This window comes from Protomyctophum bolini, assembly GCF_963924005.1.
Source record: "Protomyctophum bolini genome assembly, chromosome: 11".
Lineage (NCBI taxonomy): Eukaryota > Metazoa > Chordata > Actinopteri > Myctophiformes > Myctophidae > Protomyctophum > Protomyctophum bolini.
In genome coordinates, this window is record NC_137872.1 from 39,842,195 (window position 1) to 39,862,632 (window position 20,438).

The 20,438-nt window shown below is 41.7% G+C and overlaps 4 protein-coding genes across 4 annotated transcripts in view; 3 read left to right on the forward strand and 1 right to left on the reverse strand.

Moving 5' to 3' along the window:
* LOC308324254 (uncharacterized protein) overlaps positions 1 to 20,438 on the reverse strand; it is a gene marked incomplete at its 5' end in the record, with an annotated part of 110,508 nt that overhangs the window by 73,379 nt on the left and 16,691 nt on the right. The window lies entirely within an intron of this gene.
* On the forward strand, positions 1,039 to 3,480 carry LOC308324376 (P2Y purinoceptor 12-like; the record flags this gene model as incomplete). The annotated part of the gene is made up of 3 exons (XM_080776420.1): positions 1,039 to 1,218; positions 1,569 to 1,964; positions 3,106 to 3,480. The coding sequence occupies 3 exons, from the start codon at positions 1,039 to 1,041 to the stop codon at positions 3,478 to 3,480; spliced, it is 951 nt and encodes a 316-aa protein (XP_080632546.1).
* LOC308324377 (P2Y purinoceptor 12-like) lies at positions 14,172 to 16,086 on the forward strand (the record flags this gene model as incomplete). The annotated part of the gene is made up of 3 exons (XM_080776421.1): positions 14,172 to 14,351; positions 14,705 to 15,100; positions 15,697 to 16,086. The coding sequence occupies 3 exons, from the start codon at positions 14,172 to 14,174 to the stop codon at positions 16,084 to 16,086; spliced, it is 966 nt and encodes a 321-aa protein (XP_080632547.1).
* Positions 18,341 to 19,078, forward strand: LOC308324256 (histone H1-like; the record flags this gene model as incomplete). The annotated part of the gene is made up of 1 exon (XM_080776258.1): positions 18,341 to 19,078. One exon carries the CDS (start codon positions 18,341 to 18,343, stop codon positions 18,953 to 18,955), a length of 615 nt encoding a protein of 204 aa, XP_080632384.1. The 3' UTR covers positions 18,956 to 19,078.

Below are 20,438 nucleotides of genomic sequence, written 5' to 3' on the forward strand. Positions count from 1 at the left end.
AAAGCATGAATAAGTTGTTCCAGATCTCGAGGGGTTAAAAGCGACTTGATTTTGGAAATGTTTCTAAGCTGAAAGAAACAGGTTTGAACCACTTTTGTGTGGCTCAAAATTCATTTGCTGGTCAAATAACACATCTGCACACTTTTGTGAAGTGTGCAGATGAAGGACCCAGGGACTGCTTTATGTCATTGCATATAGTATCTGGGCCTATGATAAGTTTTGTCCGGGTTTAATTGGAGAAAACTTTCTGCCATACAAAAGGGCGGTCAACATCCAGGTATATATAGGTCTTCAAAAACAAACTAAACTGAATGCAGGCAAACTGGAGGGACTGAGGAGCAGACAATTTAGGCCTGACATAGAAAATAAAAATAAAATCTTCTAAATTCTGACAGTTTTCTGACATGTTTCTGTATTAGTGGTGCCACCTGGTGGCGCGCTATGAGCTTGTAGATCTGCTATTTTTCAATAGCTAAATTATAACATAATGTTTAAAACACAAAAAGGGGTTCCCGTCCAAAATGGGTTAAGCAGTTGTCGAAAGTAACTAAATACCTTTACTTTGACAGTTTTGAGGTATTTCTACCTTTACTCAAGCAAATTTCGGGGGATTTCTATATTGCAGTATTGATACTTTTACTCTACTACTACTTTGCCTCCATTGGGCCACTCGATCGGGCACAGGCCCAGTCAATTGAATCAATTGACCACCGCAACTACAACATGATGTCGCGGAGCTGCGGTGAAGAGCAAACCACCGCTCTCTGTTTTTACTCACCACCGCTCCACGTTATTACAGCTCCGCCCAGAACCAAAACTCAAACTGTATTCCTGACAAGTGTTGAGTGGATGAAAGAAGTGCTCGACCTGGCAGAGCAAAGACAAAACATATAACTCTCTCCCCAAGTCTTCGGCCTGGCGGAGACAAAAAATAATAATATTTACCATATATTTACATTCCTCTACTGTCCTCTTTTTTTCATTCCATCATCTCTCTGAACTTCCATCCACTCTCAAGGTCCACCAAGGGTCGTAGAGATGAACTCCACAGCGTCCAACGACACCAGCAGGTGCGTTCCAGCTTACGTGATCACTGTGGTTTTCCCCTGCTTGTACAGCATCGTGTTTCTAGTGGCCCTGGCACTGAACAGCCTGGCTGCATGGGTCTTCTTCAACATCCCCTCTAACTCCACATTTGTGGTCTATCTAAAGAACCTGGTGAGTGAAGGCAAAGGTAAAGCAGCAACTCTCAACCTGGGAGCCCACTGGGACGGGGGGGGACGGGGACGCGAGGATAGTGCACGTGGGTCCCCAAATAATTGACGAATGACAAGAGAACACATTACTGTTATTGATAATAATTATATAACATTAATATCGACGGGTTAATGTAACAAGTAAATACCTTCATGGTATGTTATCTCTAAAACCTTTTTTTCCCCTTTTTTTGTTCTTTTGTGTCACTGCTGCCTTTGCAGTATCTGCTGCCTCTGGCAAATTAATTTCTTCTCGCCTGTATCAATACAGCTCTATATACCTATCAAATGTCAAATCTCCTTTGCCAACAGGTCGTGGCTGACATTATCATGACTCTGACCATCCCCGTGGCGGTGCTGTACTATGCAGGCGTCAGCCCCTTGGGCCTGTCTGTGGCCTATTGCCGCTACTCGTTCAAAGTGTTCTTCCTCTCCATGTACACCAGCATCGCTTTCCTGGGCCTCATTAGTCTGGACCGCTACCTGAAGATAGTCTGGCCATTCGGGGAATACGTTGTGCAGAAGGTCAGGGTGGGTCAGGCGCTGAGTGCCACCGTCTGGCTGGTGTTGTCATCTCTAGCGATAGCAGACATCGTCCTCCTGAACAAGCAACCACCGCGGCTCATTGTTCCAGGCGAACTGCAATGTACCTCCCTGTTGTGCGAGCATGGTCTGGTCATGCGTAAGGCATCCATCTACGTTGGTCAGGTAACGCACGCATGCAAACTTGGTGATATACTTTAGCATTACTGTAGCATTTTAACATCACTCTAATGCCCTGTGTCTGTCAGTATTGCTGCGCGTCATAGCCGCACAGCAACACCCACAGGACGCGGCGCGCTAGTACAGACCTGCCAGCCACGCCCGTGGATCCCCGAAATGGAGGCCGTGCGGCAACGCCTGGAGAATAGAACAGCGGCGCATCGGAGCGTCAGGCGAGGCGTGAACGTGCGCGTCTGACGCCGCCGGTGTGGGATAGGTTAATTGAAAATAACGGAGGCGGCTGTTTTGACGCGCTGTTTTGTTGGGCTTCACATAGTTACGACCTAATCTATAAGGAACAGATTAGAGCGCAATGGAAAATATCCTAAAAAGGGTGCTGTCATATATTTTCCAATGGCTTAGGGCCGATTCATACTCCCATTTCGGCGCTGTAGTGCCGAAATGATTTCGGCTCGTCAGAAATTTTCAGTAGCACCAAAGAGCCGACTTTAGGACGGTACCCGCCCCCCCGAACCTCAAATGACGTCAAATTGTAGGCTCTACAGCGCCGAACCGACTTTTATTCGGCTCTAAAATAGGAGGCATAAAGGTATACAGCATTTCTGCACTCATAGAAGACAAATTGTTTTTTCCTATACCACCAAGCTGTTTTCATACAATACAGACACTTGTGTGTTTTATACATTGTAATTGTAAGCACTTTTTTGTGAAGAATCACGCTGAATATATTCTTCTTACAGCTTAATGTCTAATATCCTGTACACACTTATTTGGGTTTAACCTACTTATTCAGGTGGATGAACTGGATATGTATATTTATATTTATACTAGATATTTATATTTGGGTTAGGGTTAGGTTAGACTAAAAATGTGTGTTTTTAGTTCAATTTTTATTTTAAAAACACCATTGACAATGAAGGGAAAGTTCACATCATCTTGTCCCTAACAAAAACAATAAATGCCATTAACAATAAAGATAATTTAATGTTGATTTTGTCACCGTTTATTTTACATCACCGCCCCTCATTTCACATGGGTGTGATTTTTTCTCCCCTATTCTTTTTTTGCTTGCACACAAAAAAAACCCCACTGTTTTACACACTTTCTGCTGATGTATTGTGTCCAGGTGGTGTTCTGGTGCACACTGGCTCTGATGGTGGTCTGCTACTCGTTCATCAGCCGGACGGTGTACAAGTCCTACAAAGCCACCATGAGCAGCAGCTCCGAAGCGGCCTGTCGCAAAACCAACGCCAAGGTCTTTGTGGTAGTAGTGGTGTTCTTTGTCTGCTTCGCCCCCTTCCACTTTTTCCTCCTTCCCTACATACTGAACCGCCCAAACACCGCGAGCCGTGGCTGCAGAGAACAGATCACCATGCACATCGCCACCGTTTGGCTGGCGACCACGAACGCGTGTCTGGATCCACTCATCTACATATTCCTTTGCAAGAAGTTCAGGACACGACTGGTGGCCACACTGACATGCAAGGCCCTCCCACCATAATGGTCACTGGATCTCAACGCAGTTAATTGTCACAGCGTGTGACACAAAATGTTGTTGTGTAGGGAATATATCGTCTCTGCCGGGGTAAGAAAACTGTTACTTTTCAGGATTCAAATAAATAAAAATAGTAGCAGATCTACATACAAGCTCGAAATGTGCTGTTTTCAGCTTGCATATCTGGTACTTGCTGTAGCTGTAGCATGATCAAGTAGGGCGAAACGTTGAAATAGGGATAAGGTTTTTGGTTTGCCCAACAGCGACAATATATGTGAGGGTGACGGTGACTATTTGTATTTTCAGTACTGCTAAATATCTTTGACACATAAAATAGAGATGCAAACTACCGAACAAAGGTGGCGTTGTCTGCCTGGTGCGTCGGAGGTGAGAAGCTATACTGTATTAAGTCAAGTGATGTGTTTTTGTTAAAAGTTTAAACTAAAAGTTTTCCCGTTAAAGCTCTATATTCTGATAATCATTGCCACTATAGGCCTATAGTATTTGTTCAGTAAGCAGAAAATACATTTTCAGGTAGGTGCCGACATTTCAGCCAATCAGGAGAGACAGTGGCGGAACAAGTCATTACTGGGCTGGGGGCGGGGGGCAGAGTGCATAGAGCGCATGACCCATTATATCTTCATATAATAGGTGGAGGACGGTTTCTGAACTGCCCACAGCCCTCCTATGAGACACAGACCGAGTAGATTATTTTTTTCATGATTATTAGTGAGGACCAATTATATGAAGATAGGTTGAAAAGAGTTAAGATTTCAGCACCACAGTGCATGGCGGACATACTAAAATGTTTACAAGAATTGGCAAGGCCGCCAAACAGTTCCAAGCAGGCCTATAGGCTACAAGTTCTATTTAAGGGCATGATATAAGCAGGTTAGGTGAACGTCAATTAATAACATCACATTATTGCAGGCAGTGACAGTACTGTAAGTAAGCCTTGCCGAGCCATGAGGCCCATAGGGTAGGAGCCTATATCTCCTTTTTTCTGTACCGGCAGGCAGCTTGATGCACAATCATGTATACGGCCCGGCCCCTATATGTCACAGGTTACTCCCAATCCAACCCTTGATGCTGAGTGCCAAACAGGGAGGCCTTTGGTATGACCCGGCCGGGGATCGAACCCAGACCTCCCAGTCCCAGGGCGGACACTGACCACAAGTCCACTGAGCTGTTTACTGTACCCAAGTACCTGTTAATGTTTCATTTTGGACAGCTGTTGTTGATGATTTTACCAGTGTGAGCCAGCATGAGACTTATACAATTAACTACTCACCTAATGTCACTGAGGTTCCATGTTGTTTAATGTACTTCCAAAGTGTGTGTAAACATTGTTTAAGTCACATATGCATGGTTTCCATATCGTGAATATGAACTTTGTTAAAAGCTTGTGTTTAATCCATGTGGGTTATTGTTTACTATTGGTTAGACTAGCTTGCGTTACATCATAACTGTCATGGCAGCTTGGCTATGATGACCAAAACTGATTTCCTCTACAAAATAAGAGCCACTAGTAATGATTATAGTCAACACTAGTTTAATTTATAAGTCTACTTATATTACGTAGATATATTTGTAGCACCCTGAGATAATGGTTGGAATGGGCCTGCTGCTGTGCCAAGAGGCCGGGCTTGCAAACTACACTCTATATATTATAGTCTATACAGCAATGAGAAGCCTATAGCTATTTGTACTTTCTCAACATAATTGGAGGGTCAGACATCTTCACAAGGAATTTTAGAATTAGATTGATCACACACAAGAGCTGGCTGGCAGCTCTTGGTGTCTTTGGCAGTGTCCTGCTATAGTCTCATTCTCCTGGCTCTCTCAAATAATGTGTTTATTTTAAATGGCAGATCTACAAGCTCACAATATCACATCAAGACACGTGTGAGCTTGTTAGATGTATATAGGGCTGAAGTGGTTGTGTTGTAATAATCAAATTCAAATATTTGTAGTGTAAATACAGATAAAGAAATAAAGGAGGTCCTCGAAAAATGGCAAGACATATGTCTTGGCAAAACTAGGTCTAGGAGATGCTCTATAGTCTCATCTGCATTACAATTTAGTATCAGGCATTTAATAGTTTTGACAAAGCAGCTCCATTTTACCACCGCCCTTACTGCTATAGTCTCCTCACAGAGACATCACACACATCACATCCCTCTTTTTTTCCGGGATGTTTTTACAACTCAATTTTTTATGATTATCATCAAGGTTCTTGTAGGGGAAAATGTCACCGTACAGGTCATCACATATTTTAGCATAAATGCATTTACTTGACATATCAGTCCAGTCAATATTTAGATGAGCAGAAATTGACACCAAGATCACATCACCATACATCACTTTAAAATAAGGCACTGAGCTTCTTGCCCGGCCCTTCTTTTTGGTCCAGCTCAGTGCCTCGATCCCGAATCCACATAGCCCTCCTTTTAAAGCCAGCTGCTACATTTTTACAAAACGAAGTTTTCAGTTTAAGTCCTAAGTCAACAGCCCCAAGGCCTCCATTATTTGTTCTCTAGTGGTTCCCCATATGGAATTTACTAGTGTTTTATTTATGTATTTCAGTGTCTGGTCCTTGGGAGGAAATATAGTCGCCAAAAATAGCAGTTTTGCCAAGACATATGTCTTAATAATCATAATCTTTGTTCTATATAACAGCATGATTTGTTTTCCCATTTTTCGAGGTCCTCCTTTATTTCTTTATCTTTATTATCCCAGTTTATTTCATAACTGCCATTATTACTAAACTTTACCCCGAGGATTTATATTTATATTTGGCTTTGCCTCACTCCTCCCGAACCAGACACCTTCTGTTTTATCATGGTTTAATCTGGAACCTGAGATCTCTTCATAAAGTGCCAAGTGCTCATGTACAATGTCTAATTCATTCTTGTTTTTAATTAAGATGGTGATATCGTCAGCGTAAGCCAATTAAAACAACGACTCTCTCTCCACCACTAGTTTTTATACCTGTGAGTCTTTTATCATTCTTGATCTTATGTAATAACGGATTAATAGCTAAAATATAAAGTGCACACCCCTCTTAATTTCAAATGTCTCTGTTAGAACACCATGTACATTAACTTGAACTGTGGACTGGGCATGTACAACAATTTGAATAGATTAATAAAATCATGATGAAAGCCGTATACCTCCTACAAATACTCTCTGGATCAAATCAAAAACCTTTTTTTGATCTAAGCTTATAATAAAGAAACCCTCATTTGTATACCCACTTGTTATATCCCTTAAAATACCCAAGTTATCCCACATCAACCTTCCCTTAATAGCACATACTGTCTGTTATTTTTCAACAAGTTCTTCTAAGTCTGTATTTAATCAATTAACTATTATTTTTGCAAGTATTTTATAATCTACATTCATTAACGTAATATGTCTCCAAATATCTACTTTCCTCCTTTTCCTCACCATGAGCCCCTGACATGACACGAAAGTGAATGAATTGATAAGTCAGAGCCTCGTCTCTTTAGGTGTGCTCTGAGGGCAGGCAGATATGTGTGGGAGTAGCCACATATATACAAGTGGGTGTAGCCAACACCATCCCCCCCCCTCTCTCTTTCTTTCTCTCTCTCTCTCTCTCTCTCTCTCTCTCTCTCTCTCACACACACACACACACACACACACACACACACACACACACACACACACACACACACACACCTGCCCTCAAAGTACTACCGTAAGTAGGGCAGGCTACAAGCAGCAAGTTAAGTAAATCATGAAGAAGTGAGAGGGCGTGTGTGTGGCTCAATTACGTGACTATCACTGTCATACTTGGCGTCGATGTTTACTTCATTTTCTTAACTACCTTAGGCTTGTACTGGAAATTAGCTTATGTGTGTGGAATGTGAACACAGACACTGAAAACTGACTGAGCAGGATTGACAGGGCAGCATGTTGCCTTGTGCCTCATAGCAGAAGGTGATGGGGATTTTTACAGTGGTATAGCCAGTGTTGAAGTGCTACTTTTAGAAGTGGGAGGACGACCCATTATATGGGGAGACGTCATTTGTCTCGAAAGTTTTTACAAATGTGTTTCCAAGATTTACAAATGTGTTTACAAGATTTGCAAATGTTTTTCTATGATTTGCAAATGTTTTTCCACGATTTACAAATGTATTTCGTATTTTTACAAAAAATATATAGATTTGTGTGTGCGTTTATCCTAAAATACCATTTGTAAATCCTCAATTCTGCGTGTGAATTGTAAATCTGCATTTGGCATTCCTTTTTCCTGTTGAATCATTTTGAGACAAACGTCACACTTTTTTATGATAATTTTCACAAATGTATTGTCCTATCCACAAAAAAACGTGTAACTTGTAAGTTGGCATTTAAATACATTTTTACAAATATATGACAATTTGTAAAAAATAATTTATACTTGCAGGCGCATTTATCATAAAATATCATTTGTAAATCATCAACTTTGTGGATTTTCTCAATGCATTTGTGACTCCAGCCACTTGTGGATTTTCTCAAAGCATTTGTGACTCCAGCCACTTGTGGATTTTCTCAAAGCATTTGTGACTCCAGCCACTTGTGGATTTTCTCAATGCATTTGTGACTCCAGCCACTTGTGGATTTTCTCAAAGCATTTGTGACTCCAGCCACTTGTGGATTTTTCAAAGCATTGGGACCCAAGTTCCCTCAGCCCAATGTTCCCTCAGCCCTAGCTATGTTCCCTCAGGCCTATGTTCCCTCAGCTCTATATGTTCCCTCAGCCCTATATGTTCCCTCAGCCCTATGTTCCCTCATTCCAAAACAGACAGGGGGGGGGGGGGGGGGCTGTAAGGCATCGATTATACTATAATGCTACCCATACAGTAGTTCACCCTGCAGCAACAGAACACGTGACATTACAGATACCAAGTTACAGCAATGACACTACTGCATGGGGTCTAGTCCAGGCCCGGCGCCACGGGGGTGCCCAGCACCCTCCGTTCCAAATTCTGCACCCTCACTTTTATGTACATACAGCATAGTTTTACTATATAAAAATTAGATGTGCACCCTCGCCACTTTCAAATGCCCCCTTAGTCATTTCATCCTGGAGCCGAGCCTGGTCTAGTCTATCTACTTTGTTATAGCAAATGCTCCACAACAACACAGTGAAACAGTGAACAGTGAAACATTCCTCAAACAGTACTTAATCTGTTTTGAATCTCAGGTATGTTTCCATTGCATAGTTAACTTGTCTCATCAACCTAGAGTACACACCTTAATGAACTGACACCAACTATTCAAGCTACGTTGACAAACACAAAACTAGTTTAGCTTGTAGAACATCCTGTCTCCTCATGTCCCCAAGTAACACTGTCCTCTGAAAAGGCCATCTGCACGGGGGCACGGTGGCACAGTTGGTAGTGCTGTCGCCTCACAGCTAGAAGGTCCTGGGTTCGATTCCCGCTCTGGGCACTGTGGGTGCTGGCGGCGTGCTTCCTCCTCCGCGTCATCAGTGCTTTACTTTAGACTACTTTACTTTAAGTTTAGCATTACTTTACTTCATCTTTTAATGATATGCAGTAGCATTATTTTCAGTGTTACCTGCTGCAAAATGGACAACAATACATCTTGTCCTGCACTTCAATAAAATTATTAGGCCTATTACCGTCTGTTAAGATTAACTGTATTCTACGTATTGGACCCTCGTCTGGTTCTGGTGTGTGATGACCCGGTTGGCATTTCCATGGTTCGGCGGCGGACAGACAGACAGGCCGGCCCGGGAGAAGATTAACATGACACGAGACTTGGTCACATCAAAACGTTCACAAGGTTTATTCCACTTACAGCAGCATATATATCTTGGATACTTCATGTCCTAATGACGTCACAGACTAGACATCACAATCACTGCCTGCCAGCAGCGGCCTTCAACGTGCCCTAACACAGCTCCACTCTTATGTTACCAAAGGCAGGCAGTACACCATACATACAAGTACATATCCGAACACAGTACCAAGTATCAGACCACTATAATACAACACCGTCATATTATTTACATTCCACCACAAACCTTATATTTTGGTTGCTAAACCCTTATAGTTAAAACAGTGGTTCATCAATGCATTTGGCCACAGACCCCCGGGCGGCCGGGCCCCACCTGAAAATATTTTGTGAAAGGGAGTGGGACCCCCGTTTCAAGATTTATAATAAAGTTAGTTTGAGGGGAAAAAATCCTCCAAATGGTCTATGTTTCTGAAAATAGCAGATCTGCAAGCTCACAACTTGTGGCATAGCAATAGTGAGCTTGTACATAGGGGGTTAAAGTGGTTGAACTGAAATCCTTTTGCTGTGGACTTGATTCCAGATACTTATCATGATACTGACCGTGATGACATGATACTGACTGTGATATTGACGTCATAATATTATACTGACACTTGTGACCTTATTGTAAAAGCCTGGCTCCTCTCACCAAATTTGTCCTATTATTTTTGCATTGTAGGAATTGCTTAGACATCAGGTCTTTGAAATTATGACAGGGTGTCACATTCTCTCCAGTAAGCACCCCTGGATGTGGACTACCTGGAATTTGCATGTGCACAGGAAATAGTTTTCATTGATATTGTGTCAGCATGTTCCGGTGTCCCAGGAGGTTAGAGAGGCATTAACACAATTGTGCACTGCAGTTCAGACCATGAGAGAGTATCAACAACATCCTCCAACACCAGTCCAACTTGAAATACAGTGGGGAACTGGACGACCAAGGATCTCAATAATGAATGAGCATCCAACTCATCTACTGGAACTTGGACTGCCATAAATCCCATAGTCTGAAGACTTCAGACTATGGGATTTATGGTAAATCTCCCATTGGCTTAGAGGCAGCCTAGCAACGAGGCAGCCAATCACCTTTTTGAGACATTTTTACCTTATGCTGGTTTCACAAATGCTTTGAGAAAATCCACAAATGGCTGGAGTCACAAATGCATTGAGAAAATCCACAAATCATCAACTCTGACACACAGAGTTGATGATTTACAAATGATATTTTATGATAAATGTTTTTTTTTTTTGTTTTTTTTTTACAAATTGTCATATATTTGTAAAAATGTATTTAAATGCCAACTTAAAAGTTACACGTTTTTTTGTGGATAGGACAATACATTTGTGAAAATTATCATAAAAAAGCGTGACGTTTGTCTCAAAATGATTCAACAGGAAAAAGGAATGCCAAATGCAGTTTTACAATTCACACGCATAATTGAGGATTTACAAATGGTATTTTAGGATAAACGCACACACAAATCTATATATTTTTTGTAAAAATACGAAATACATTTGTAAATCGTGGAAAAACATTTGCAAATCATAGAAAAACATTTGCAAATCTTGTAAACACATTTGTAAATCTTGGAAACACATTTGTAAATCATGGAACATTTGTAAAAACTTTCGAGACAAATACCATTAGACACGTCTGTGCACTCATGCACGTGCGCAACATGTACAGACACACTATAAAACATGCAGAAGTGTCGTATCGATTAAAAGTCAAAAAACATATATTTGCCAAATATGCTCTCTGGAAAGTTTTTAACCCATTTAGGCCTGAGGCCAATTCTACAAATGCCTTCAAAATCCTAAACAGTTTTCTGAAATAAATAAATACATGAATGAATGAATTCTATTTTTAGTTTTTTTTTGTAAATTAAGCCCTATTTGGCCATACTACAGCGCCGTACAAAACATAGACTAATTGCCAATAATTGTAATTATGTAGTTCTAGTGAAGAAAGGTATGTACTCACACACACACACACACACACACACACACACACACACACACACACACACACACACACACACACACACACACACACACACACACACACAGTTGGTAAAGGGGCTGAATGGGCTGATGAGGCACAACACAGAGAGACTTCCTGTAACACTGACTGACTGAGCAGGATTGACAGCATCAAAATGCCTAAATTGCAATTACGTATAGTTATACGATGCCAGACATCTCAGGATTGTGTGCACCCATGCCCACACTGCACACATGCATGTGCACACACACGCTCACATATGGGTGAGTCTGAAGAGGCTGTTACTTCCTTTTGGAGGTGGTTGAGTATATAAGACGGCTGCATGCTGTGTGAGAGTTTCAGGATGAATTAGGCCATCAGCAGAGCTTTGCTGCTTTTCCTCTTCTGTCTGTGAGGCATGGGACTGAGGCTGGGACTTTGAATGAAAACACAGGTAAGGATGATCAAGACACGTTTTTGGTGACCGTCCCTCAAAATGGCCTACTATGCCTATAGGTCACGTACCGGCTCTGGTTAAGAAAAATATGTTGCAGAAAAAGTGTTGTTGTGAGCTCAGAGATTAGAGCGAGGGGAAACATTATGCAGACTTGACTTAATTCTCCTAAATGAATATATACTATATTATATTTTATACAATATACATGTGTACTATAAAGTGCTATGACTACATTAAATGCAATTCTAGTGCTGTCTACGTAACAAGCTATAAGTCTGTCTAAAATACTATCTAAGGGCCGATTCATACTCCAATTTTAGAGCCGAATAAAAGTCGGTTTGGCGCTGTAGAGCCTACAATTTGACGTCATTTGAGGTTCGGGGGGGGGGGGGGGGGGCGGGTACCGTCCTAAAATCGTCTCTTCGGTGCTACTGAAAATTTCTGACGAGCCAAAATCATTTCGGCACTACAGCGCCGAAACAGCGGTAAAATAGGAGTATGAATCGGCCCTAAGTCTACATAAAGTGCTATCTAAGGGGGGCAACATTTTGTTGGGTATGACACAGCCCCAAAGTGTTTGCTTTGCTTTGTTGGCACACCAGTATGGGTAACTTTTGTGAACAACTAAATCCTCTCAAATCTCTGATTGACATACATAGCAAGTGTTCCGCTGTCTAATTTAATGCAAGAGAACCAAACGTAAGCACTTATATTGTCAATACAGCTGCTGCCTTCCCTGTCAACAAATTCAATCCTGTATTACAGGAGAAACTTCCATAACTTCACATTAAATCTGTGCTACTTTTAAGTCAGAATGACAGGGGGAAATCTATTTGAGCACAACAGACAATTAGTTGCGCACTGGTGTTGTGCAGTAAATAGCAGATATACAAGGTTCAAGGTTCTTTTTTATTTGTCTCCCGGGGAAGAAATTAGTCTTAGACAAAGGGCCCGCATGCAAGCGTAGCCCTTATGCCAATGTCGCCGCAGTGCAGCGCCAAATACATCTTTGTTTGTTGTTTGTTTGTTTGTTTGTCATGTTTATTTCGAATATGCCAATATACAGAAACAATTCCTTGCATTTCACCAGGAAAAACTAAAAAAATAGTAAGGAAAATAAATAATAAATAAATTAATCTAAGCATATCCGAAAAGGAGTGAGAAGAAGTAAAAAGCATATCCGAAAAGGAGTGAGAAGAAGTAAAAACTTATAAACTCCCACCCCTCTATCTTTATTGCATCAAAGAAAGTGCGTAACATTCGTGACACGGTGTGAGCTTGCAGATCTGCTATTTATCACTGCGCACGACACCAGCAACCAACAACGTAGACCTAAATCCGAGGCCAACGCTTTGGTGTCACCGTGTCGGGTTACATTAAACGGCTCGTGATACATTCTGAGCAGCTGATCGAATGTGAAAAGTATTTGAGTGGGACTGGATGCTTGGTAGTTTGGCTTGACTAGTAGCAAGTATATGCTGTGTTTTGATGACTTCATGCCGTTCACACCGTGGCCATGGCTGTACAATTTACACCCCCTACCCGCTCTTATTATAATTTTTTTGCAGATCCGCGCTGATCTCATGAATGGCCCATATGAAGTCCTCAAGACGGAAATCCGTCCTGGGGACGGAAAACGTTAAGCCCTGTACTGTAAACTATACAACATATCTCGTAGCAAAATACGAGTGCACCATTCCTGATTAAGCCGGTCGATTTGACATAATTATGGCTCAAGTAGGTGTGAACCTCCACTCTGACTGGCTGACTGGGAGTGAGCAGATGAGTGGGAGTGACGGCACTAGAATGACGAGAATTGACAATTAGTCAGGGCAGAAACACACAAGGCCACAATTTGTAGTTACATAGTCACAAAACTCAGATTGAATCTGAGTTTTTAGTGGAAGGAAATGTTTGACCTGGCAGAGCAAGGAACAAAACATACTCTCTCCCAAAGCCTTCGGCCGAAAATATTAATATTTACCATATATTTACAGGTTTTCTTTTCTCCTTCACATTAAAATCAATCTTTCCCCCAAACATTATTATGTAGATCTCTGACAATCAACTAGCAGGTGCTCTATAATTGCATCTTGATTACAATTTGCAAACGGGCATTTAACAGTTTTTACAAAACAACTCTCACCGCCCTTTACTGTTAGTCTCCTCACAGAGACCAGCCTCATGACATCCCTATTTTTTTCAGATATATTTTTACTACTAGTGTTCTGTAAACATACCTGTTTTTGTAGGGGGAAATACCATGTACTGAAATATTATTATATATAATAATATATAATAAATATACTCGTGTTTAGTGATGGTGTAACCAAAAATACATTTAGTGTTCTAGGGTTAAATTAATCCCTCTGCTGACCTCTTTTTCATTCCATCATCTCTCTGAACTCCCATCCACTCTCAAAGTCCACCAAGGGTTGTATAGAGATGAACTCCACAGCGTCCAACAACACCAGCAGGTGCGGTCCAGCTTACGTGGTCACTGTGGTTTTCCCCTGCCTGCACAGCATCGTGTTTCTAGTGGCCCTGGCACTGAACAGCCTGGCTGCATGGGTCTTCTTCAACATCCCCTCTAACTCCACATTTGTGGTCTATCTAAAGAACGTGGTGAGTGAAGGCAAAGGTGAAGCAGCAACTCTCAACCTGTGGATGGAGCCCACTGGGGGGGGACGGGGATGCGAGGATAGGGCACGTGGGTCCCCAAATAAATAATTGGCAAATGACAACACATTACTATGTTATTGATAATATAACATTAATATCAACAGCTGAATGTAACAAGCAAATACCTTCATGTTATGTTATCTTTATAATATTTAGTTTGTTGTTCTTTTGTGTCGCTACCTGTACTGTATCTTACAGCACTTATCTTACTCTGAAACTGTATTTTAACTGCTATGCTGCCTCTGGGAAAATAATATCTCCCTGCTGGGATCAATAAAGCTCTCCTTCGCCAACAGGTCGTGGCTGACATTCTCATGACTCTGACCATCCCCGTGAGGGTGCTGTACTATGCAGAGGTGAGACCCATGGACCTGTGTGTGGCCTTTTGCCGCTACTCATTCATGCTGTTCTTCCTCTCCATGTACACCAGCATCACTTTCCTGGGCCTCATTAGTCTGGACCGCTACCTGAAGATAGTCTGGCCATTCGGGGAATACGCTGTGCAGAAGGTCAGGGTGGGTCAGGCGCTGAGTGCCGCCGTGTGGCTGGTGTGGTCATCTCTAGCGATAGCAAACATCGTCCTGACTAACAAGCCACCAACGCACCCCATTGTTCCAGGCGAACTGCAATGTTCATCCTTGATGAGCGAGTTTGGTCAGAAGTTGTATACGGGATCAATCTACTGTATGCAGGTAACACACACATGTAAACTTGGTGATATACTGTAGTACTGGGTGTAACTTTAAAGTAGCGTTTTAACGTCACTCGTCTCTAATATAGAGATGCACAGACCTTTCTTTTAAGCAATGACCCTGTCGGACCATGCTTGTCACGACCTAATCTCTCAAGGACATATTTGAGCGCAAAGGAAAATAACCAAAAGAGGGTGCTATTGTTCCTGTCACGTCATGTTTTAACTAATTAGGACATGAAGGTATACAATATTCTGTACTCATAGAAGACTAATTGTTTTTCCCCATAGGACCAACCTGTGTTCATATATATTACACTTTAATATTGTACTTACATAGATAGTTTTTGTTGCGAAGAATCGCTGAATATATTCATTAATATCATGTACACATCATACATACTTACGTACACACGTACATACTTAATTGGGTGGATAATGGATATGTGTAAATATGTAGCTACCTTTTTAGTTTTTTCATTCTCTTCCCCCTTGCTCCCCTATTATTTTTTTCATTCTCTTTCTGGAGACATGATGCACATGAGCTTGCACACAAACTAATTTTGCCCACTGTATGTGCTGATGTATTGTGTCCAGGTGGTGTTCTGGTGCACACTGGTTCTGATGGTGGTCTGCTACTCGTTCATCAGCCGGACGGTGTACAAGTCCTACAAAGCCTCCAGGAGCAGCAGCTCCGAAGCGGCCTGTCGCAAAACCAAAGCCAAGGTCTTTGTGGTAGTAGTGGTGTTCTTTGTCTGCTTCGCCCCCTTCCACTTTTTCCTCGTTCCCCACATACTGACCCAAACCCCAAACACCACAAGTCCCGGCTGCGACGAAAAGATCACCATGTACTACAATGCACAGCACAGCACCATTTGGCTGTCCACCACGAACGTGTGTCTTGATCCACTCATCTACATATTACTTTGCAAGAAGTTCAGGACACGACTGGTGGCCACACTGACATGCAAGGCCCTCCCACCATAATGGTCATGATGGATCTCAAAGACAGGCCTCATACACACGTATCAAACATAGTGTATGAGGCCTCATGCCTTATACACATGTATCAAATGCCTGTTCTGTGTTCTGTCTGTGTTTAATACGCCTCGATGCAATTCCAATTGGTTTGACCGAACATTTTTGTTTGATGGGCAGAACACAGCCATCAAACACAAATGTTTGGTCAAACCATGTGACTCCCATGGAATTGCATTGTGGCGGCCATCAAACACAGACAAAACACAGAACATGCGTTCTGTATGGGGCCTCACAGTGTGTAACACAAAATGTTGTTGGTCTCTGTCTGGGCTGGGAAACTCATATTTACAGTTACTTTTCAGGATTCAAATAACCAGTAAGACGCCTTACATCGCCATATATGCAGCGTGTCTTGAGTGGACAGGGTGTGATAAGCTCAGATCGACATATGGAATGTCTAGCCTGGGTAAACCCACTCTGGGATTGCTCTGGGGGTCTTGTTGCGCGCCGGCGGATAGTCACACATGGCACCAAAGCATGGTGCTGTCTGCTGGCGGGCGGCGAGGCCCTCAGAGCGGCACATACAGGCGCAGGCGCTTGGGCTTTAGGGGGCGACGCGGAGGGTACACATCGCATCAACGGATGGTACTGTGGCGCTCGCGCTCCCTGGCGCCTAAGTGGCTGTGAACTAAATGTTTTTGATGTATGTATTGATGATGTTTTATGAATTATGATGTATGTAATTTGATGTGATGATTTTATACATTGACAAGCAGCATATATGTTTGTATGGATTTTCAAGTTTCGATATATGTATGACTTGTAACTGTGTGGAAATTTAATAAAATACTTTAAAAAGCGGTAAACCCACTCCCCCTGCTGGAGGCTAGCAAAGTGTGGCTGTGTGGCTTCATGTCTAATGACTGCCTCAAACAGCATGAGGATTACAATGTATGCATTTAACCGACTTAATCCAGAACAAAGCAAGAATAAAAACATGGTACATACAAATAGTGAGATTTCCTCTTCTCTTGGCTTCTGTGTATACTTGATTGTGATTGTGATTGTGTATAAATGTGAGTATGTGCACGGTTTCAATATGTGATCTATCGTACCAGTATTGACATGTCAGCGGTGCCAGTTAATGTATGTGTGTGTGTGTAATACATACAGTTTATGGAAATGTGATCTATTTGGGTTTCAGTGTTAAAGTGACTTGATTTACTTGGAGTTGTAGTGTTATTTGGCACACCGTTGTATTTATTACATATTTGTAGCGATGCAGAACATTCAAGCTTTGTCACTCAAACATGCCTGGTCTATTATCTCCCTAAAATATAACTAGGGTAGGGACTACCCGGAAAAGGGATATATGATAACAAATAAACATTTAGGATACATCTATATTTCAATTTCTTGAGGGAAAATAAAATGTTGTGGAATATAAGACATTTTAGAAGTGGCAAAAATAATAATAATAATAATAATATATATATATATATATATATATATATATATATATATATATATATATATATATATATAACTGTGCTATATAGGTTTCCTGCAAATGTGTGGTGTTTCATCTATTTTACATTTTATTGACCTATGTCATATTCACCATTGGTATTGAATTTGAATTATACATTTGAGTGTGAAATTACCTGAAACATCACAAAACAAGAGCTTAGCCGAGTGAGATAATAAGTGCCCTCTGATAAGTCTCCATGCCACAGGGCCAACAGCTGTGTTTGCAGACAATGGAAAGTTGTAAATTAAAAACAAAAATCTTCACCACAAACGACTAGATTTACTTTCATTCCAAACCCAGACATCTCTGCTTGCTCTGCAGCAAATATGGAACAGGGTATTATATGGTAAAACTATTTTAAAAGACAAATGACAGAGGAAAGTTGACAAACAACTGTACATGTAAGGGTGTACAAGTGAGGTTTTAAACGTCCCTAAACAAAACACAGGACTCCTCAACCCTCCACATGGTTTGATTATGACGTTAAACTGGTCTGCTATCTGATCGAGTTTTTTGTATGACTTTAATCCATTTCTTTGTATATATTATATTTCGTTTTAGTTGTAGAGAAAACACAACTGTCTCAGTATTCTGCAGCACAGAGTACTGACCTAGTGGGTTGAGTCTAAATCGTTCTCATATATCCTTTAAGATCCACCCCCTCCTCCTCTTAAAACATTCTCTACTCAGAGTTTAGTTCAGTGCATCTGAAACTCGGACCTCTACAGCATGGCAGAAGTCGCCCCAGCTCCCGCAGCCGCCCCGGTTAAAGCCGCCAAGAAGAAGGCAGCACCCCGACCCAAGAAGACCGGACCCAGCGTCGCTGAGCTTGTCGTCAAGGCCGTGTCCGCCTCCAAGGAACGCAAAGGTGTCTCCCTGGCTGCGGTCAAGAAAGCTCTGGTTGCCGGCGGCTACGATGTCGAGAAGAACAAGGCCCGCGTCAAGATCGCCGTCAAGAGCCTGGTAGCAAAAGGCACCCTGGTTCAGACCAAAGGTGCCGGAGCATCTGGCTCTTTCAAGATGAACAAGGAGGCACCGAAGGAAAAGAAACCCGCGAAGAAAGCAGTCAAACCCAAGAAGCCTGCAGCCAAAAAACCCGCCGCGGCAAAGAAGTCTCCGAAGAAGGCAGTGGCCAAGAAGCCCGCAGCCGCTAAGAAATCTCCCAAGAAGGCAAAGAAGCCTGCTGCCGCTGCAAAGAAACCAGTAGCCAAAAAGAGTCCGAAGAAGGCGACGAAGAGTCCCAAGAAGGTGAAAAAGCCCGCTGCCGTCAAGAAAGCCCCAGCTAAGAAGGTAGCGAAGCCCAAGGCGGCGAAACCCAAGAAGGCTGCCGCAAAGAAGAAGTAAACAACAACACAGCCCGTTACCCCACAAAGGCTCTTTTAAGAGCCCCCCCACAACTTCATTTAAAGAATGTTCCATTATTTAATATAGTTGTGATGTCAATGAATGGTATGTGTAGGAAACAAAGTTAGCCAAAACAATGCGATTACTTACGGGGAAACGAATGCTCAACACCATCCAGCCGAAATACATTGTTCTGCAGTAGTCTACTCTATTTTGCATACAAGTGAAGAATATAGTCTAGACTCTAGACTATATTCTTCACTCTTCACTTCACTCTTCACTTCACTTCTTCACCGGTATTCTTCGGTCACTCTAGACTCTAGAGTGACCGAAGAATACCGGTAAATATTGGCAGACCATACTGGTTCGTAACTGGGCGTGTTTATCAAATCACTTCATACTGAAATCAGCCGTTACTTATTATGCAAGTATCTCCGGTTAATCTACTCTTATTTCATAAGGGACTCAGAGGTAATCTATTTCCATATTATATAGCCTACAATTGAGCGCATGCATCCCAACAGCCATAATAAAACTGTATGGAGCGCATAAAACCATGCTAAAGGGTATTAGTGCCGCATAAAACACAACATGAACAATGTGACCTACTCTAAATTGAACGACAGAAGGCATAAATGCCTCCTCGAGTCCTCGTGCATGTTATATATTAAAAACAATTTGTGCATATAAATCCGGGATTTTTAAACACTATTATAAAATACTAAAATATGAAACGTATTTTATATTATAACAAAAAGCCCCCGAAATGACACACACGCACACACACGCACACCCCTGGAGGGGTAACGAATAGTTAGGATAGAAAACATGAGTGGTGCTCTTATCATCTAACTCATGATGTTGCTATGATTATGTGATGTAATGATGATGTAAAACAAACGGTGACAAAACAAACATTACATTATCGTCAATGATGGCGTTTTTAAAACAAACATTGCACTAAAAACAAACATTAACTAGAACTGCACTCTGCCGAGTGCATACTTGCTTGTTGCACACTAGTAGGCCATAAATGGCCTACTAGTGCGCAAGCAGAGCGCGCAAGTACTTTCGACCGCTGGAAAGTATCACATCTCAGTATCTCTGTGAAGGAACGTTTGAAATGTATAATCATTACGTGTAACTATTTGCTACCTAACTACTTTTTTACAGAAAAATTAATCATTGATATGTGATGAAAAAAAAGGTATATAAACTGAATTAAAATATATTATACAGTATAATTATTTTATTACTTATTGTAAATTGTCATCTGTATAATCTGGTCCCAGCAGATACCACATTACGTCATCTTTGAGAGCTGGGACCAGAGTACACGGTGTGTATATGTATGACTAGCTCTCAGTGATGACGTAAGAGATATGGTCATCTGTGTAGTCTGGTCCCAGCAGACCAGGCACAGATTTACAAATTACAAATCACATTACAACTACATACAGAGTATGTAGTTGTAATTTGATTA